General features: G+C 39.1%; 1 protein-coding gene across 2 annotated transcripts in view; it reads left to right on the forward strand.

The window, feature by feature from the left end:
• The first annotated feature begins 571 nt into the window (after nt 1-571).
• CD47 (CD47 molecule) overlaps nt 572-14,938 on the forward strand; it is a 62,204-nt gene continuing 47,837 nt past the window's right edge. The window contains exons 1-2 of one of the 2 annotated variants that reach the window (XM_058295897.1): nt 572-756; nt 11,738-12,082. In XM_058295897.1, coding sequence (XP_058151880.1) covers nt 711-756; nt 11,738-12,082 — 391 coding nt within the window. In that variant the 5' untranslated portion in view covers nt 572-710. The remainder of the gene's footprint in view (nt 757-11,737; nt 12,083-14,938) is intronic. The other variant, XM_058295898.1, reaches the window with a different exon arrangement.

Genomic DNA, 14,938 nt, shown 5'->3' on the forward strand with positions numbered 1-14,938 from the left:
TTGGGGGGTACTCGGCGGAGGAGGGAGGCGAGGAGGCGGCGGGGTCCCCGCGCGCAGGCGAGCGCGTCCCCGGGAGAGGAGGAAAGGCGCGGCGCTCCCGGGTGGGCGCGCGGGCCGCGCGGGCCGGGGCTCTGAAGTCGGGGTGAGCAGAGCAGGGCAGAGTCCCCGAGGCGTCAGGGAAGAGAAGAGTGAAAGCAGGACACTAAGTGCTGGGAAACCGTGGGGTGCGGGCTGTGCGCGGAGCAGGAAAGAACTGTCGAGGGGGCGGTGCAATGAGGTCTCCCGGGGGCGCGTCGTCTCCCGGGGCTGAGGGGTGCGCCGCGGGCGGGGACACAGGCCGCGGGCGCCGGCCCAGGCCGCGGGCGCTGGCGGGCGCACGAGGCGTGACCCGGGAACTCGCCCGCGCCACCCCCCTCCTCCCCGAGGGCGGGCTCCGGGCGCCCGCGGCGCTGGCGGGAGCCGGAACTCCAGCCCGAGAGCGGGCAGGGCGCAGCGTCAACAGCCGCGGCGGCGCGGCGGGGGCGAGTGCGCGTGCGCGCTCGCGCGGGCGGGGGCAGCGCGCGGCGGGGGCGCGCGTGCGCGCGGCCGGGCACCCGCGGCGGCCGGTCGTGCGTGTGGCGGCTGGCGGCGGCCGGTCCTGCCGGGGACGGCGGCTCCAGACACCTGCGGCGGCGGACGGGGCGCGCGGCGACCTCGCGGCGGGCGCGGCTATGTGGCCCCTGGTGGCGGCGCTGCTGCTCGGCTCGGCGTGCTGCGGTGAGTGGCCCCTCGCCCGGCCTGCGGTGCCCCTGGCCGCCCTCGCGGCGTGTGGGCTGCGCCCCGGCTTCCGCGGCGACGCCCGGGCGCCCCGCCTCGAGCTCCTGCCCCTGCCCGGAGCGCGGAGCGGGGTCGGGCTGCTGCTTGCTGCTCCCCACCTCCAGGTGCGCTCCGTGCACCCCGCCGAAGAATTCTCGGTCAGGCCGGGAGAGCGCGGGAGCGGAGCCGAGGGCTGGCCGGTGCCCCGTCCCCGTCCTCCACTCCCCGTTCCTTCTCGGCGCCGGGGCGCGTTTGGGGAGGAAGGAGGGGAGGTGGGAGGGCCCGGCCTCTGGCGATGGAAGTGCGCATTTTCGCGAAGTCGGTAAGACCGGGTTTCTGCTGTTTGCCCTCCCACTTAAGCGTACCGGGAAAGGGGACGTAAAGGACACAAATTTCATTTACAATCCAGCATTTAATCAGAGGCATCTTCTGGCCGCCCCCTTCCATTTAACAAAAAAACAAACCTGTGAAATAAGCTTCCTCGAAACTCTTCTCACGACCCCACGCCCCATCGACCATTAATACATCCTAAATTGTACATTCAAGTTTTCCCACTTTTCGGGGGGAGTCATTTAAAAAGTAATCCAGATTGTGCCTGAAATACGAAGCTGTAACCTCCAGTCAAAACACATTTCCAGCAAAGTGGGATTTGGTGTCTTTCGACATTAAAGGCATTTTGACCCCCCCAAGCTTTTGGAATCCATTTCGCCCTTTAAAACTATGTACATCCTCCGTAAAAACCGAGAAAGGAAAAGGAATGAATATTCGTGGCTCTACAGTGTCAGTCACGTTGCACATCTGTACATTGAGGCTTTCGTGAACTCCTTTTGTAAGGTTCAGAATGCAGTTTGAGTAACAGTATCGGCAATTGTTACATTAAATTCTTAAAACTGGTGATTAGTCTCAGTGTGCTGTTCATAAAGGAGTAGGACTTGGAGTTAATTCCAAAATGCCTTTGGGTTCCTGCTGGTCACTTTTCTCCCCTAAAGCATCCTGGGATATTAGAGCTGTTAATATAAAGATCTCTGTTATATGAACAATTGATATTAGGTAGTGTTTACTGTCATCATCATTAGTATGCTTGTTGCCATCACTGTCATTATAGCTAAAATAATACTGCTTTCGGATACCTGTTGTATAATCAGAAAACCTTCATATTGAACCAGATTATAAATTCGTAATAAAATATCACTAATTCACAATGTTGGCGTCAAAGTTTGTCTGGATAGTAAAACAGGTAAATCATATACTATTTTAAAAACAAGAGTCCTAATTTCAAGTAGATTAGAAGAACTGCTGGAATGGTACTTTTGGAGAAAAGGAGTTCTGTTAGGCCTCCTTTAGTAATAGGAACGTGTCTTAATTAGCACTCATTGAAATATTAAGGTGCTCAAATCGCTACAGAGTCCTAGAATTCAGAATTTGTAGCATTTAATTGTACTAAGTTAATATTAACCTGAAAAAATAAAAGGTATTATGCATTTGAGTTCTGTTAAGTGTTGAATATAAAACAGGAAGTAATAGTGTTTGTCAGTATGAGATATAATGGATGTTTGTGTATGTTTAATGTTCGTCTTCAAAAGAACATGTATGAAGAGATGCTAAGAGTTTCAAATCACAAGTAGTTATAGGAGGCATTGGTTCAGTGGTAGAATTCTCACCTGCCAAAAGTAGTTATAAACCAAAGAATTTTGGAGACTGAATTTAGGATCTAGAATGGGTAAGGTCATGGCTTTAGAACATTTTTTGTTGAAGTTTGTATTTGCTTTCAGTTTTATTTATAAAGGTGTGGCAATCAAGAGCCATTACCTGGTAACCACTACAGTTTCTGTGATCTTTTTGATAAAAGACTTTATCATCTCAAATACCCCTTCCATCTAATTATAGGCAAACTGCAACCCACTGTATTGATTTACAAAATACAGAAATAATTAGTGCTCCTTCCCCTCCCCCACCCACCAAATGCCAATATGTCCAATTATATTTTGCTTAAAAATGCATCAGCTATTTCAGTGTTATTCACTAACTGGTAAATAAAGCCTTAAATGATGACAGTGATTTGAAGTGGCGTGTTCAGTGGTTGAATGATTTTGTATTGTTCAGTGAGTTTTTAAAATCAAGAGTACACATGATTAACAAATCTTATTGTCTAAGTCTGATAGTAGTTTGGCTTGCTTAAACGAAAATGTTTTCTTTTCTCCTAAAGAATATATTACTTTTAAACACAAGTTGCCATTTTAAGGAATTAAATGTCTATTTAAAAGTACTTATTTATGGGGCCGCCCCAGCAGTCTAGAGACAGTGTGTTAAAGCATTATACTAAATGCCTACCATTAGGACACTTGCTCATGCTGTCAACTGTGTTTTGGCAGATGTTTTATCTTTGCCACTGAGTTGTTAATGGAGAATTGAAAGACTAGGTTCTAAAGATGAAAAATAGGTGTTTTTTCCCAAAATTGAAAATATTCTGAATCCAAAATAATCACTCAAATTACCAAAACTAAGTTTGCATTCCTTAATGTTAATTCAGCTATAGCTAGTATAGGTATGCATTGTTTTTATAAATGTGTTCTTTTTGTGATAATTTTCGGGGTACCATTTTAACCATCTCTTTGGTTTTTGTGTCATAACTTTTTCTATAGCTTAAAACATATATCTTATGTCACATCTAATGTAAGAGTTATATTGCTACTTTGATTTTGTGTACTGGTGAAGATATGATAAAAGAACAAGAATAATAGTATAGGATCAATTTTACTAAACTCATGGTAGTATAATACTAAAGTAAAAAAAAAAAAGTGGAGCACCTAGGAAATTTGATTCTGATATACCAAGACTAAGAGAATAGAACTTGGATTTTTTCTCCCTTTTGGATTTTGTGGAACTGAAACGAGAAATATCCCCTCCCCCTCTGAATATTTCATTCCAACTGCATGGAGCAATTCCATAAGACTCAGACTCTGATCAAGCCCAGGGTTTGAGATTTAGACTGAATATTTGGATATATATCACACCTATAGATTAAAAGGGAAGGCAAGGAGTTTAACACCAGTCTGTCAAAATTGCTTTTTTCATTTCAAGCAAATATGAGTCTAAGCTCTTTTCAAGATCAACTTGGATATATAGACAATGTTCAGACTCTAGGCCTCTTAATAACTTAAAATCTTTATATTTTTATCACTCTATGGTACTTAATATATTTTAAGTGCTTGATAAAGCCATAATTTTGGATGTTACTGGCTTTAGACTGCCTACACCCTGAGATTTTAAGTTAGACCACTTCCATTCTTGTAAGGCTACTTTTCAAGCAACTGAGGGGCTTGCTTTAAGAGTTGGAACTAAACAACTATGGACATCCCACTTCACCTCAGAACTTTGTTTATTTTATTCTCCCTTGAGATCTGACTAGACTTTCCTTTAGTCCTTGTTCTAACCCAATTTGGTTTGTAACAGAGTTTAGGTTTGGTAGCAGAAACTGGTAGGATTCATTTCTAGTAGCATCTTTATTCAAAGGTTTTGCTTCATTTACCTTAGTGATTGCTGAGGCGTCTTACCTCAGTCCTGAATACCCATTCTGAGCAGATAATCACCTTCCTACTCTACTGAAAAAAATACTGGAGTTTGATATGAACTTCTTCAGCTTCCCTCCTACCACTTCTAAACTTACCTGTAATTTTTTAGACAGTTTTAATTTCATTTTCCCTCATCCCATTTCAGAAGAATACCTCTTCACCTTTCCAAGGAAAGGACACCCTCTGTATTACAGCTCTTTTACTTCCACCATCTTGGAGACCTGCCCAGTTAGTTTAATTCTTCATTCTTGTACCTTAAATCTCCCTTTATGTTGACTCCTTCCTCTTAGTCTGCCCTACCCCATATTAGAAAAAACAAACAACAAAACTGGAAAAAAAAAAAAACAAAAAAACACTTTGCCATTGACCATGCCTCCACATCTCCACTTACTACCTTCTCTCTGCTTCCTTACAATGCCAAATTTACTGAAAGAGATTCACTGCCTCTACTTTCTCCCCACCTATTCACTTCCCAAATGCAATCTGATTGCTGATCCCGCTATTCTGTTGACATTGCTGCAGATAAAAAAGCTAGGGATGTTATAGTTTTCAATCCAGAGATTTGTTTTCATTCATCCCATATAACATCATTTTATCCACCGGAAGACTCCCTGGGTGTCTGTAATGACATTTCCTTCTGACTGTCCTACTTCTCTCTCTTTTTTCTCACTTCTTTGGTTTGTTCCCCTTTAACTATTTGCTCCATAAATATTGATGTTCCACAAGATTTCATTCTGTCACTTTCTCTGTTTGCTTTATGAGGGCTCTCTGAGCAATCTTATTTATGCCCATTGTTTCAATTACCAACTGTATTTTTGGTGATTCCCAAGTCTTTATAGTTCCCACCTTCTTAAATCCAGATCCATGTCTTGGGAATCTACTGGATATCTCCATTTTATTGTGTCATGGATACGTTAGTACTCAATCTGTTCAATATTGATGAAATATTCTCCCCCAGTCTCCTAAATCTCTTTCCCTGTAGTTAATCCATAACCTAACTAACTATATACACTATTTTGGTTGACATCTTCCCTCACCTTCCACATCTGACCCCTATTAATTTTACTTCTTTGCGTTTTACTCTAATTTTTAGGTCTTCTTCCCAGTTGCCATTACAGTAGTCTCTCAATGAGTTTCCCATTCCCTTCTTTCCTGCCCTCAGTCTACCCTACATACAGCTGTGAGTGTTTTGTTGTTGTTGTTGTTATTGTTCGTTTGTTTGTTTTGAGGTACTGGGCTGGGAATTGAACCCTAGACCTCATAACTGGGAAGCCAGCTCTCTACCACTGAGCTGCTCACCTGTGTTGGTTTTATCATTTGTTTGCTTGTTGTTTTCTGTTTTGTTTTGTTTTTAGGAGGCACCAGGAACTGAACCCCGGACCTCCCATGTGGGAAGCCTGTGCTTGAGCTACATCCATCTGCTCCCCAAGTGTTATTTTTTAAAATGCAAATCCGAGGAGTGGGTGGAGCTCAGTGGTTGAGCACATGCTCTACAGGTTCCGCATTCAATCCCCAGTACCTCCTTAAAAAAAAGTCAAATGCAAATCTAAGTGATTTACTAATGCTTTTGTGATCAAGTCTAAACTCCTCAGTCTGGCAGGCAAAAAAGGCCTTTTATGAAAATTTTAACTGACTTTCCCAACCACATTCCTTAGAGCTCACATGACTAACCTCAGTTTCTTCATTCCTCCGTAACGTGTTACTTACTCTGCCTAGAAAGGCCTTCCTTCCCAAAGCATTTCTTCTCATCCTTTGAGATCCAGTTAAACATTACCTTCTGAGAAGATCATTCTAACACACATTCTTATAATTTTAAAACTCTTCCATTCAGCCATGGAACTGATTTTGTTGAGATTTTCTACTAAAATACAGTATTGTGATTCCATAATCAGGTCTGTAGAAGGGAATTCTTTTGAAATATGGAGGCATGAATTCTCTCCCATGTGATATATAGATTTTCCTTTCTTGCTATTTATACTTTTTTTTATTATTATTCATAAGGAATGTATTGAGCCTACCTTGCCACACCCTGGGCTAGATTCTGTGGATACCAAATGAAGGCTTTGTCCTTGCCTTTACTACTTTATAAGCATAATGGAGAGGACAGCTAGGTAAAACAATTGCAATATTCTGTAATAAGGGTAGTGGCAACTCATGAACCGGGCAATGGGAGCAATAAAGGGCATGAATATTGTTGAGTGGTGTAGAGAAGGGGGAAAGGATTGAATATCTCAATGGTTTTTTAGAAGCAGAGCAAAAGTTAGCCAATTGTAGCTGCCTTTTACTGAGTGCTTGCCATCTATGTGAAAGTCGCTGTAATAAGAACTTCATGTTCATTATCATTAAATCGTAACAAAATCTCCATAAGACATATACCATTACCATTTGTACTTTATAGGTGAAACTTCAGGTGCAAAAGTTAAGTACTTTGTCTAAAGTTACACAACTGGGAATTGCTTGAGCTGACTTGAGCCTCGGTCTGACTCCAAAGTTTGTGCTCTTACCTTTTGCATACCTAGTCACCCCAGTGTAGGGTATAGACCTCTTTATGTTGAGGAGACAGCATATGCATAGGCCTGGATATGAAAGTACACTTGTCTGTTCATGGATTGCAAGAAGGTCTTAGGGTTGAAGCTTAATTTGGAAGTGAAGTACAGGAGGTGGAGCTGGAAAGGATCTTGAAGGACTTCATTTCTAGTCTATGCTGATGCACTTAGAATTTAGCTTGAAATGGGAGAGGGGGCTTGTTAAAAGTATGTTAGGCTAACGAGTGTACATTTGCATTTAAAACAGTTATTTTGGAAACTGGAAAATGCATTGGGGCTGGGATGGGAAAAACTGAGGCTGGAAGCAGATAAATGATGAGTGCCTAATTCATTCATTCACCAGGCATTGGATTTAGGTTGAACCTACCACGAAGTCTCCATGGCTAAGAAAACAGATGAATCCAGCATAATTCCTATGTTCCAGGTCTGATTGACTTATAGATAATAGGAAATAGAGAGGTAAGCGTTGGGAAGGAGGGTAGAGTGAGGGTGAGTAGAGTATGTTGACTTTGAAATAACTGTAGTACATCCAGGTAGAAATGCACATCAGACTGTTGGCTTACAAAGGTCTATAGTGAAAGGTAGGGCCTAGTTTTAAGAGTAAGTTGGTAGTTAAAACAAGGGAGTAAGGGAGAATACTGGTGGTGGTGGGGAGGCGATGAATATGAGACTGTAAATCCCATAGGAGCAGTAACGTTTGACATGAGTCAAAGAACAGATTTCAATAATGGAAGAAAACTAGGAAAGGGTAAAAAAAGCGGTAGGAGAAAATTCAGTGATATCAAGGATAAGAGTGAGAAAGGAGCTATTCAGTGGCTCAACTGCAGTGATCAATAAATATAGTAAATAAAGCACATTTGATTTTCTACATGGGATGGGTTATGGTGACTTTAGCAAAAGCTGTTGTAGTGAAGAGGCAGAGGTAGAGAGGTGACAAAAATTTAAGGAGTAAAATAGAGGTTAAGAAGTGCTTAGATATTATTTTAGGATACTTGGGAAGAGGAAGACAAGTATGAGGGATTTTTTTTTTTTTTTAAATCTGGTGATTATTCGAGCATCACTTATTTAAAAATAAAACAGCTAAGTTAACAGCAAAAACCAATTCAAAACTAATGGAAAGACTGCAAATACAGGGATGTGAGAAGCTGAAAATATTAATTAGGGAAAGTCCATAAGGAGATGGTGGATGTGGAGGCAGATATGGAAACTAGCTCACAGATGTAGATTCATTTTTGAAGAGGGGGAAAAAAGGAGGGAATGATATAGATAGTTGTGCTTGCAGGTTAAGTTTATAGATGGGGATTGTAAGACACTACTGGCTTTTCAGCTGAATAACAATTTGAATTAAGTAGGAAGAGAGGATGCCTTTGGAAAATATAGGATAAGGGGCAAAAGGAGAACGGTTAAAGAGGTGCTAAAATGGAGAGAAAATTTACATGGAACATATAAAAATTAAAAGATTGGAGGCCCAGAAGGGGTGGTGTGTATGGCAGTCTTCTTTTGTTGTTTCCCCAGTAGCAGCATATATTCTCTTGAAAATTCTTAAGAGTAATTACTTTTCTGCCCACCCATAGATAGCACTTGTTCATACTAGAAGAATGGCCCTTATGACCTTGTATTGTATAAAGTATGTATCATTCCTCCATGCCAGAATTGTAAGCTTCTAAAAGGTAATTACTACATTAAAAAAACAAAACAATTAACTGTGTATCCCTCCATCCTATCATAGTGTATCATAGGGATCTAATTCTCAACAAACATTTATTACATTTTTAAATTTCTGAGCTGCTCCTGTCTTTTGTGACTGCCATGTCTGATCCCGTCTCTGCAACTATGTAGATGTTTTCATGCCTGTGGTATGAGATGTTTGGGTTGGTGTTCTGAATTCACCAACGTTGTAAGGTCCAATATTTTTGGCCTCCAATAGAGAATAATTCCCATCACTATTTATCTATAATTCTAGCATCACTGTTGGTTAATTTATTTATTCCTATCACACTTAGACTGCTATAGGCATATCTTGATTATTCAGAATTCCTTATTCATGTTAATTATCCATGGTTCTTTATTTGCTCTTTATATTCTAATCTTTCCTTCATTTTGCAGTTTCATCAGAAGGCAGTAGACAAAAAAGAAAAAACCCAAATCAGATAATTTTACTATTCAATAGTTCTTTATAAATGTTTACAGAGAATGAAGTTGTAGATCACAGCTGGAGTGACATTTTTGGGTTCCCTTTGTTTATTAATTATTAGTGCAAAGATTATTCAAATTATGGTGTATCCAGGTCAATTTTCCTTTGAATTTTATTGATAGCATTTATTCCAGCTATAAAGTTTTTTATTACAACAAATAATCCAGTGAAATTAGTGCTTCCTGCATTCATTAGAAAATTCATTTTCTAGAGGTAAGTTATGAAATTGTGGTGTGTTTGCAGACCATTTCTTATGTACCTAGAGCCTTCTAAAAATTGAAGTTTGAAAGGGTAGCTAAACTCTTCATTTGTATCTTTTATTTAAAAAAATTTAAAGGTAAAGTCATGTCTCATACAAATATAAAATTAACACATCTAACTAACACGTCATTTCAATCACTAATAAATGGGTGAAAACAGTAAGACAGTAAAACTTTCCCAAAAGAAAATTAAGAACAAACCCATTTACAGGCTATAAGGAATACTGATACAGATTTGCAGATAAATGCAAAACTGGTTAATATCCACAGGACAGTAAAAGGCAATGGTTTGGAATCTTCTCAACTGAGTGGAAATCAATTTCAGAACAAAATTTATTTGCATCTCTGTGGACATGAATCATTTGCATTACTTTCAGTTTTCTTTTTTACAGAAATATAAAATAGCCCAGTCAATGACAGTGAAAGGTAGAAGCCTCTGTGGAATCAAATAATGACATTGTTTCAGAGGATGCCCAGCATTCCATTGGAAGGGCACCCGGTATTCTTGTACATTTCAAGATCCTTCACCAAATTTTCTGTCACTTTCTTCCCTTCTAATTCAGATAGAAAGGGAAGAGCCCCTTTCTGCACTCCTTGTTTTACACTGTAGTCTCCCCCTCAGGGCATCTTTTTCAGGGGAAATCATTCCTACTCAAACCTAGAATTTAGTAGACTATGAGTAAATCACAACTCCAGGTTTTAGGGACTACAATTGGAAGTACAGGTTTTGCCTGGATTTCCCTAATATTTTGGTCACTAGAAATTTAGGGAACTGGGAAGAAGTGAGCTGGACATGCCCACAAGATTGGCTCATGTAGCTAATTCCAAAAACTGTGTAGCAATTTGGATCTGCCAAAGAACATCTACATCGTTACGTTAAAATGCCATGTTGTCTAATTTTTATAGATCACTCTATATATTTATAGCACGGTATTGTTTACAGAGCACATGCCCATATATATTCTCCTTTGAAGCTCACCAGAGTTCTTTGAGGTGGCCAAATATTATTGATCCCCTTATTTACAGAGAACAAACTAAACACATAGGAAAAGTTAGGTGACTTGTTTAAGGTCACATACTAAAGAGTGACAAAGATAGGATTTGGATCAGGCTCTTGCTTTTCATTGTCCACTTCACATTCCATTATGCATCTTATTATTCAATTCAATGGGCATTTATTAGCTAATGATTATGTCCCTTGAATAATAATATCTTATGCCCTTGATTTTTATTCCAGTCTTTATAGAAGGAAGAAACATTAAGGATGAACTGTTGACAGAGTTGATATTTTTATTTATACATGTTAGTGCTTTGTTTTCCTGTTTATTTTTTCCCGAGGGTAAAGTAAACTAACTACTTAGATAAAAAGAATTAATAAAACAAATCTACTTTAATGGCTGAAGACTATGGCAGACAACTGTGATTTCCCCACATTCTTGTACATTTTAGATAAATAATGGCTAATTGTATTCACTTTCCCAATCCTTCGTTTATACGACATCAACTGATAATTTATCCTATTGAGAAGAGTTGGTAGTACCCTTATTAGCAGTACCTGTTCTTGATTGCAGCTTGTTTCTTAGCTTAATTTTGACTGGTTTATGGTTTCTTGGAGGAAGCAATACCTGTAATAATCCTTTTGGAAATCATTCTGTAGTCTCAGTGAAATGTCAGAGTGGGAAAATACTCAATTGTATACAATCCTTTATGTAACATTTGCATACAAAATGTCTACACTGCCGTCTGTACTTTGCAGTGGAAAAACAGCTTCAGAGAATGTTTTAATCTTGTTAGCATTCTGAAGACTTCCCATCCTAGTGGAAAGATGTGGTGTGATTCATCCAATTTATTTTGGGTATTAAAGTATAGTAGAACTGACCTTTTTTCTGGAAATGTAGCATAAGGGTAGAGATAACTCCCGTCAGTTTAGCAAGTTCTGTTTAGAAGAAGTATATAGAAGTTGAGATTGAATATAATATTTGGTTTGATTTTCTGATCAAAATTTTCCCATGGTAAAAACAATATTTTCCTACATACATCAATAGGTAGTAAAGATTGCTTCAAAGCTTCCAAAGACAGATACTGTACCTGCATATTCCAGCATAGTTGCTGAATCTGTTACCAAGATGCATGGTAATATATACTTTGTATTAATGAATCTGAATAAGGTAAAGTCTTATCTTATAACAGTCATGCATGTTAATTTTAAATAATTTTTTTCTGTCTTTTACCTTGTTAATCTCTTCTGTTTTGCTGCATTGCTTATTTAAGTGAACAATTGAAGCATTGCTCTTTATCTTAAGGATTTGTAACATATATAAGAACTTACAGAATTCTAGAAGTTAAATGAGACATTTTTCTCTTTTCCAGGTTCAGCTCAGCTAATATTTAATGCAACCAGATTCGTAGAAATGACCATTTGCAATCAAACTGTTGTCCTCCCATGCATTGTTAATAATGTGGAGACGAAAAACACGAAAGATATGTATGTTAAGTGGAAATTTAAAGGCAAAGACATTTTCACCTTTGATGGAAATGTGCCAAAGGCTGTCAGCAGTAATTTTACGAGCGCAGAAATCACACCATCAGAATTACTAAATGGAATTGCTTCTTTGAAGATGAAAAAGAGTGACGCCGTTGTTGGGAACTATACTTGCGAAGTAACAGAACTAAGCAGAGAAGGCGAAACAATCATAGAGCTGAGATACCGTTTTGGTAAGAGTCTATAAAAGTTTCCTTTTTTCCTGCAGCAACCTGATCCTACCAGAAAGGGGGCAGAATGAGACTAGGAACTCCTTAAATCAAAAACCAGGCTAATAATAATAAATGTTGATGCAATTCTTAACAGCTTTAAGATCATGAGTTTTATCTTATTTAAAACTCTTCTGCTTTTCACAGAAAACTCACTTGCTCTTTGCTAATTTGTATAGTGTGTGATTCTCAAACTTTTTTAGTAATAATAAACTTTATTTTTAGAGAACTTTTAAATTTATAGAAAAATTACACCAAAAGTATAGGGAATTCCCATATAACTACCCCTCCCAAACACACACATTGTTTCCCCTGTTTTTAACATGTTACATTGATTTGTTAACATGTTACAATTGATGAACCAGTACTGAAGCATTACTCCTAATCAGTCTGCAGTACAGTTTTATCGGCTTTGATAAATGTATGTCATGTGTCCATCATTGCAGTATCATACAAAACAATTTCACTGCCCTAAAAATGCCCTATTCATCCCTCCCCCTCCTTTCTGGACCCCTGGCAACCACTGTCTTTATGTCAGTGTTAGAAGTTTTTCTGTTAAGATGATAACTTCAATAACAATAAATCTATTTTGGTCTGTGGTCACACTCCCCCTTATGTTTGTTGACTCTTCAGTTCTGAGGGATTTGGTGTATCTGCTCTGACTGCTTCAAACTAAGAGTGGACTTAGATATTATGGGGCAGGTGAAAGGAATTGTTTTGCTTGCATTGTGGATACTTGTTTTTTGGGAACTTTTCCATCTTTTTGTTGGTTGTCCAGGGCAAGTGCAAAGAACTGGAGAGTAGGAGTTAGCCACAACTCTGCTGGGAGTGATTTTCAAACTTTTTGGTCTGAGTATAATTCTATTGGGATGAATTTGTTGCCATTCAAAGTATTTTCTTTCACAGGGTTAATTTTTCAGCCTTTTCTTTCCAGTTATAGTCTCTTTTTAACTTTACATTTTGATCAATGGTTGACAAGTCTCAGTCATTCTCCCTCCAAAAAGAATGGGTTAGAAGGGAATTTAGGAAATTAAAGATCAGAGTATTATGGGTGATTCCTTGAGTTTTCCTTTGCTTAGCCTAGCTTTGGTGTTCTTTTCCTTTGTCATGATGTAGGAGAGCTAGGGATCTAATTTAATTACTTTGAATTCAGGCTTGGTTATAGTACCACAGAGCTTCTGTTCATAAGCTTTAGTTGGTAAATGGAATAAAGCAATAAAGTTAACTGAAGTAAACTGTCTCATTTCTTCTCTGTTTCTTTGCTATGCTATTTGATTTCTTCAACCAGATACAAGTGCATCCTCATTTTCTCTTTTGAAGGCTATTTAGAATCATCAGTATATTACTAAGCTTGGGATTTCAGGAGTAGAGCATATTTTGAGACCTCTGCTTTAGACAGCATCAAAACTGTTCAGTTGGATCAACTATTTGCTTTCTTTTCTTGTATAGAATAGTCACCGTTACAAAATATCTCTTAGCAGATTGTGAATGGAGTACTTGGTTTGGTGAAATATTTTGGCACTGTTTAGAACTGGGAATTAGAAGATCTGAGTTATATCCCCTGTCTACAATTTATTGTTCACCTATATGACATTGAGAAGTTACTTCACTTAGTTCAAATTACCTCCTCTCTAACATGGAGATGAAAATTGATAGTTCTCATTATTCATGGATTCCATTGCCTATTTGCTAATATTTATTTGCAACCCCAAAATCAATATTTGTGGTACTTTCATGGTCATTCTTGGATATGCACAGCAGCATAAAACAGAGTCACTTGACAGGCACATTCTTAGCTGATGTCAAGCAAGGCAAGGCTCTTCTCTCTTGTCTCAGCTCTCATACTGTAAACAAGTATCCTTTTTGCAGTATATTTAGTGCCACATTTTCACATTTTTGTACCTTTTCTTGTTGGTATTACTGCTTAAAATAGGCCCCAGGCATAGTGCTGAAATGCTGTCTATTGTTTCTGAACACCAGAAGGCTGTGATGTGCCTTCTAGAAAAAATAAGTGTGCTGGATAAGCTCCATTCAGGCATGCGTCATAGTGCAGTTGGCCCTGAGTTCAATGCTAATGAATCAACAATATTTCTTAAATAGGTGTCTTTAAACATAAATACACATATAACAAGCTTATATACTGATAGGTTGATGAAAATTTGTGACCAGAGACTCACAGGAACCTAATCCTGTGTTCTTCTCAGCAGTTCAATATTCACTCATCCAGTGTTCAGTGCACCTTTATAGAACATAATTGATACAAATAATGAGAATCGGCTGTACCTGCTTTTATGTGACCTGCGAAGTCTTATGAGCATCAAATGAGATCCCTGTGGAAAAGTTACTTTTTTTCCTGGGATTTAAAAAAAAATATATATATATATCTTTCAGGAGGGGTCTGGCTATAATTATAGGTTTACAGGAAGTTACAAATATATAGACTAGAGAGGTCCTATGTCCCTTCACCCAGTTATTACCAATGGTTGCAACTTATGTAACTTGTATGGTATCAAAACCAGGAAATTTACATTGCTACAGTATATATATATGGTTCTGTCATTTTATTACATGTTAATTTATGCAACTACCATCACAATCACAGTGTAGAACTATACCATCACCACAGATACCGGCCTTATACTACTCCTTTGTAGTCATACCTATCCACTATCCTCCATCATTCATAACTTGGCAAGCATGAATTTGTTTTCTATCTCTATAATTTTGTCATTTCAATAATGTTATATAAATGGAGGAATACAGTATATGACATTTTGAGATTTGCACTTTTCACTAAGCATAATGCCCTTGAGATTCATG

Source organism: Dasypus novemcinctus, chromosome 4 (assembly GCF_030445035.2).
Source record: "Dasypus novemcinctus isolate mDasNov1 chromosome 4, mDasNov1.1.hap2, whole genome shotgun sequence".
NCBI lineage: Eukaryota > Metazoa > Chordata > Mammalia > Cingulata > Dasypodidae > Dasypus > Dasypus novemcinctus.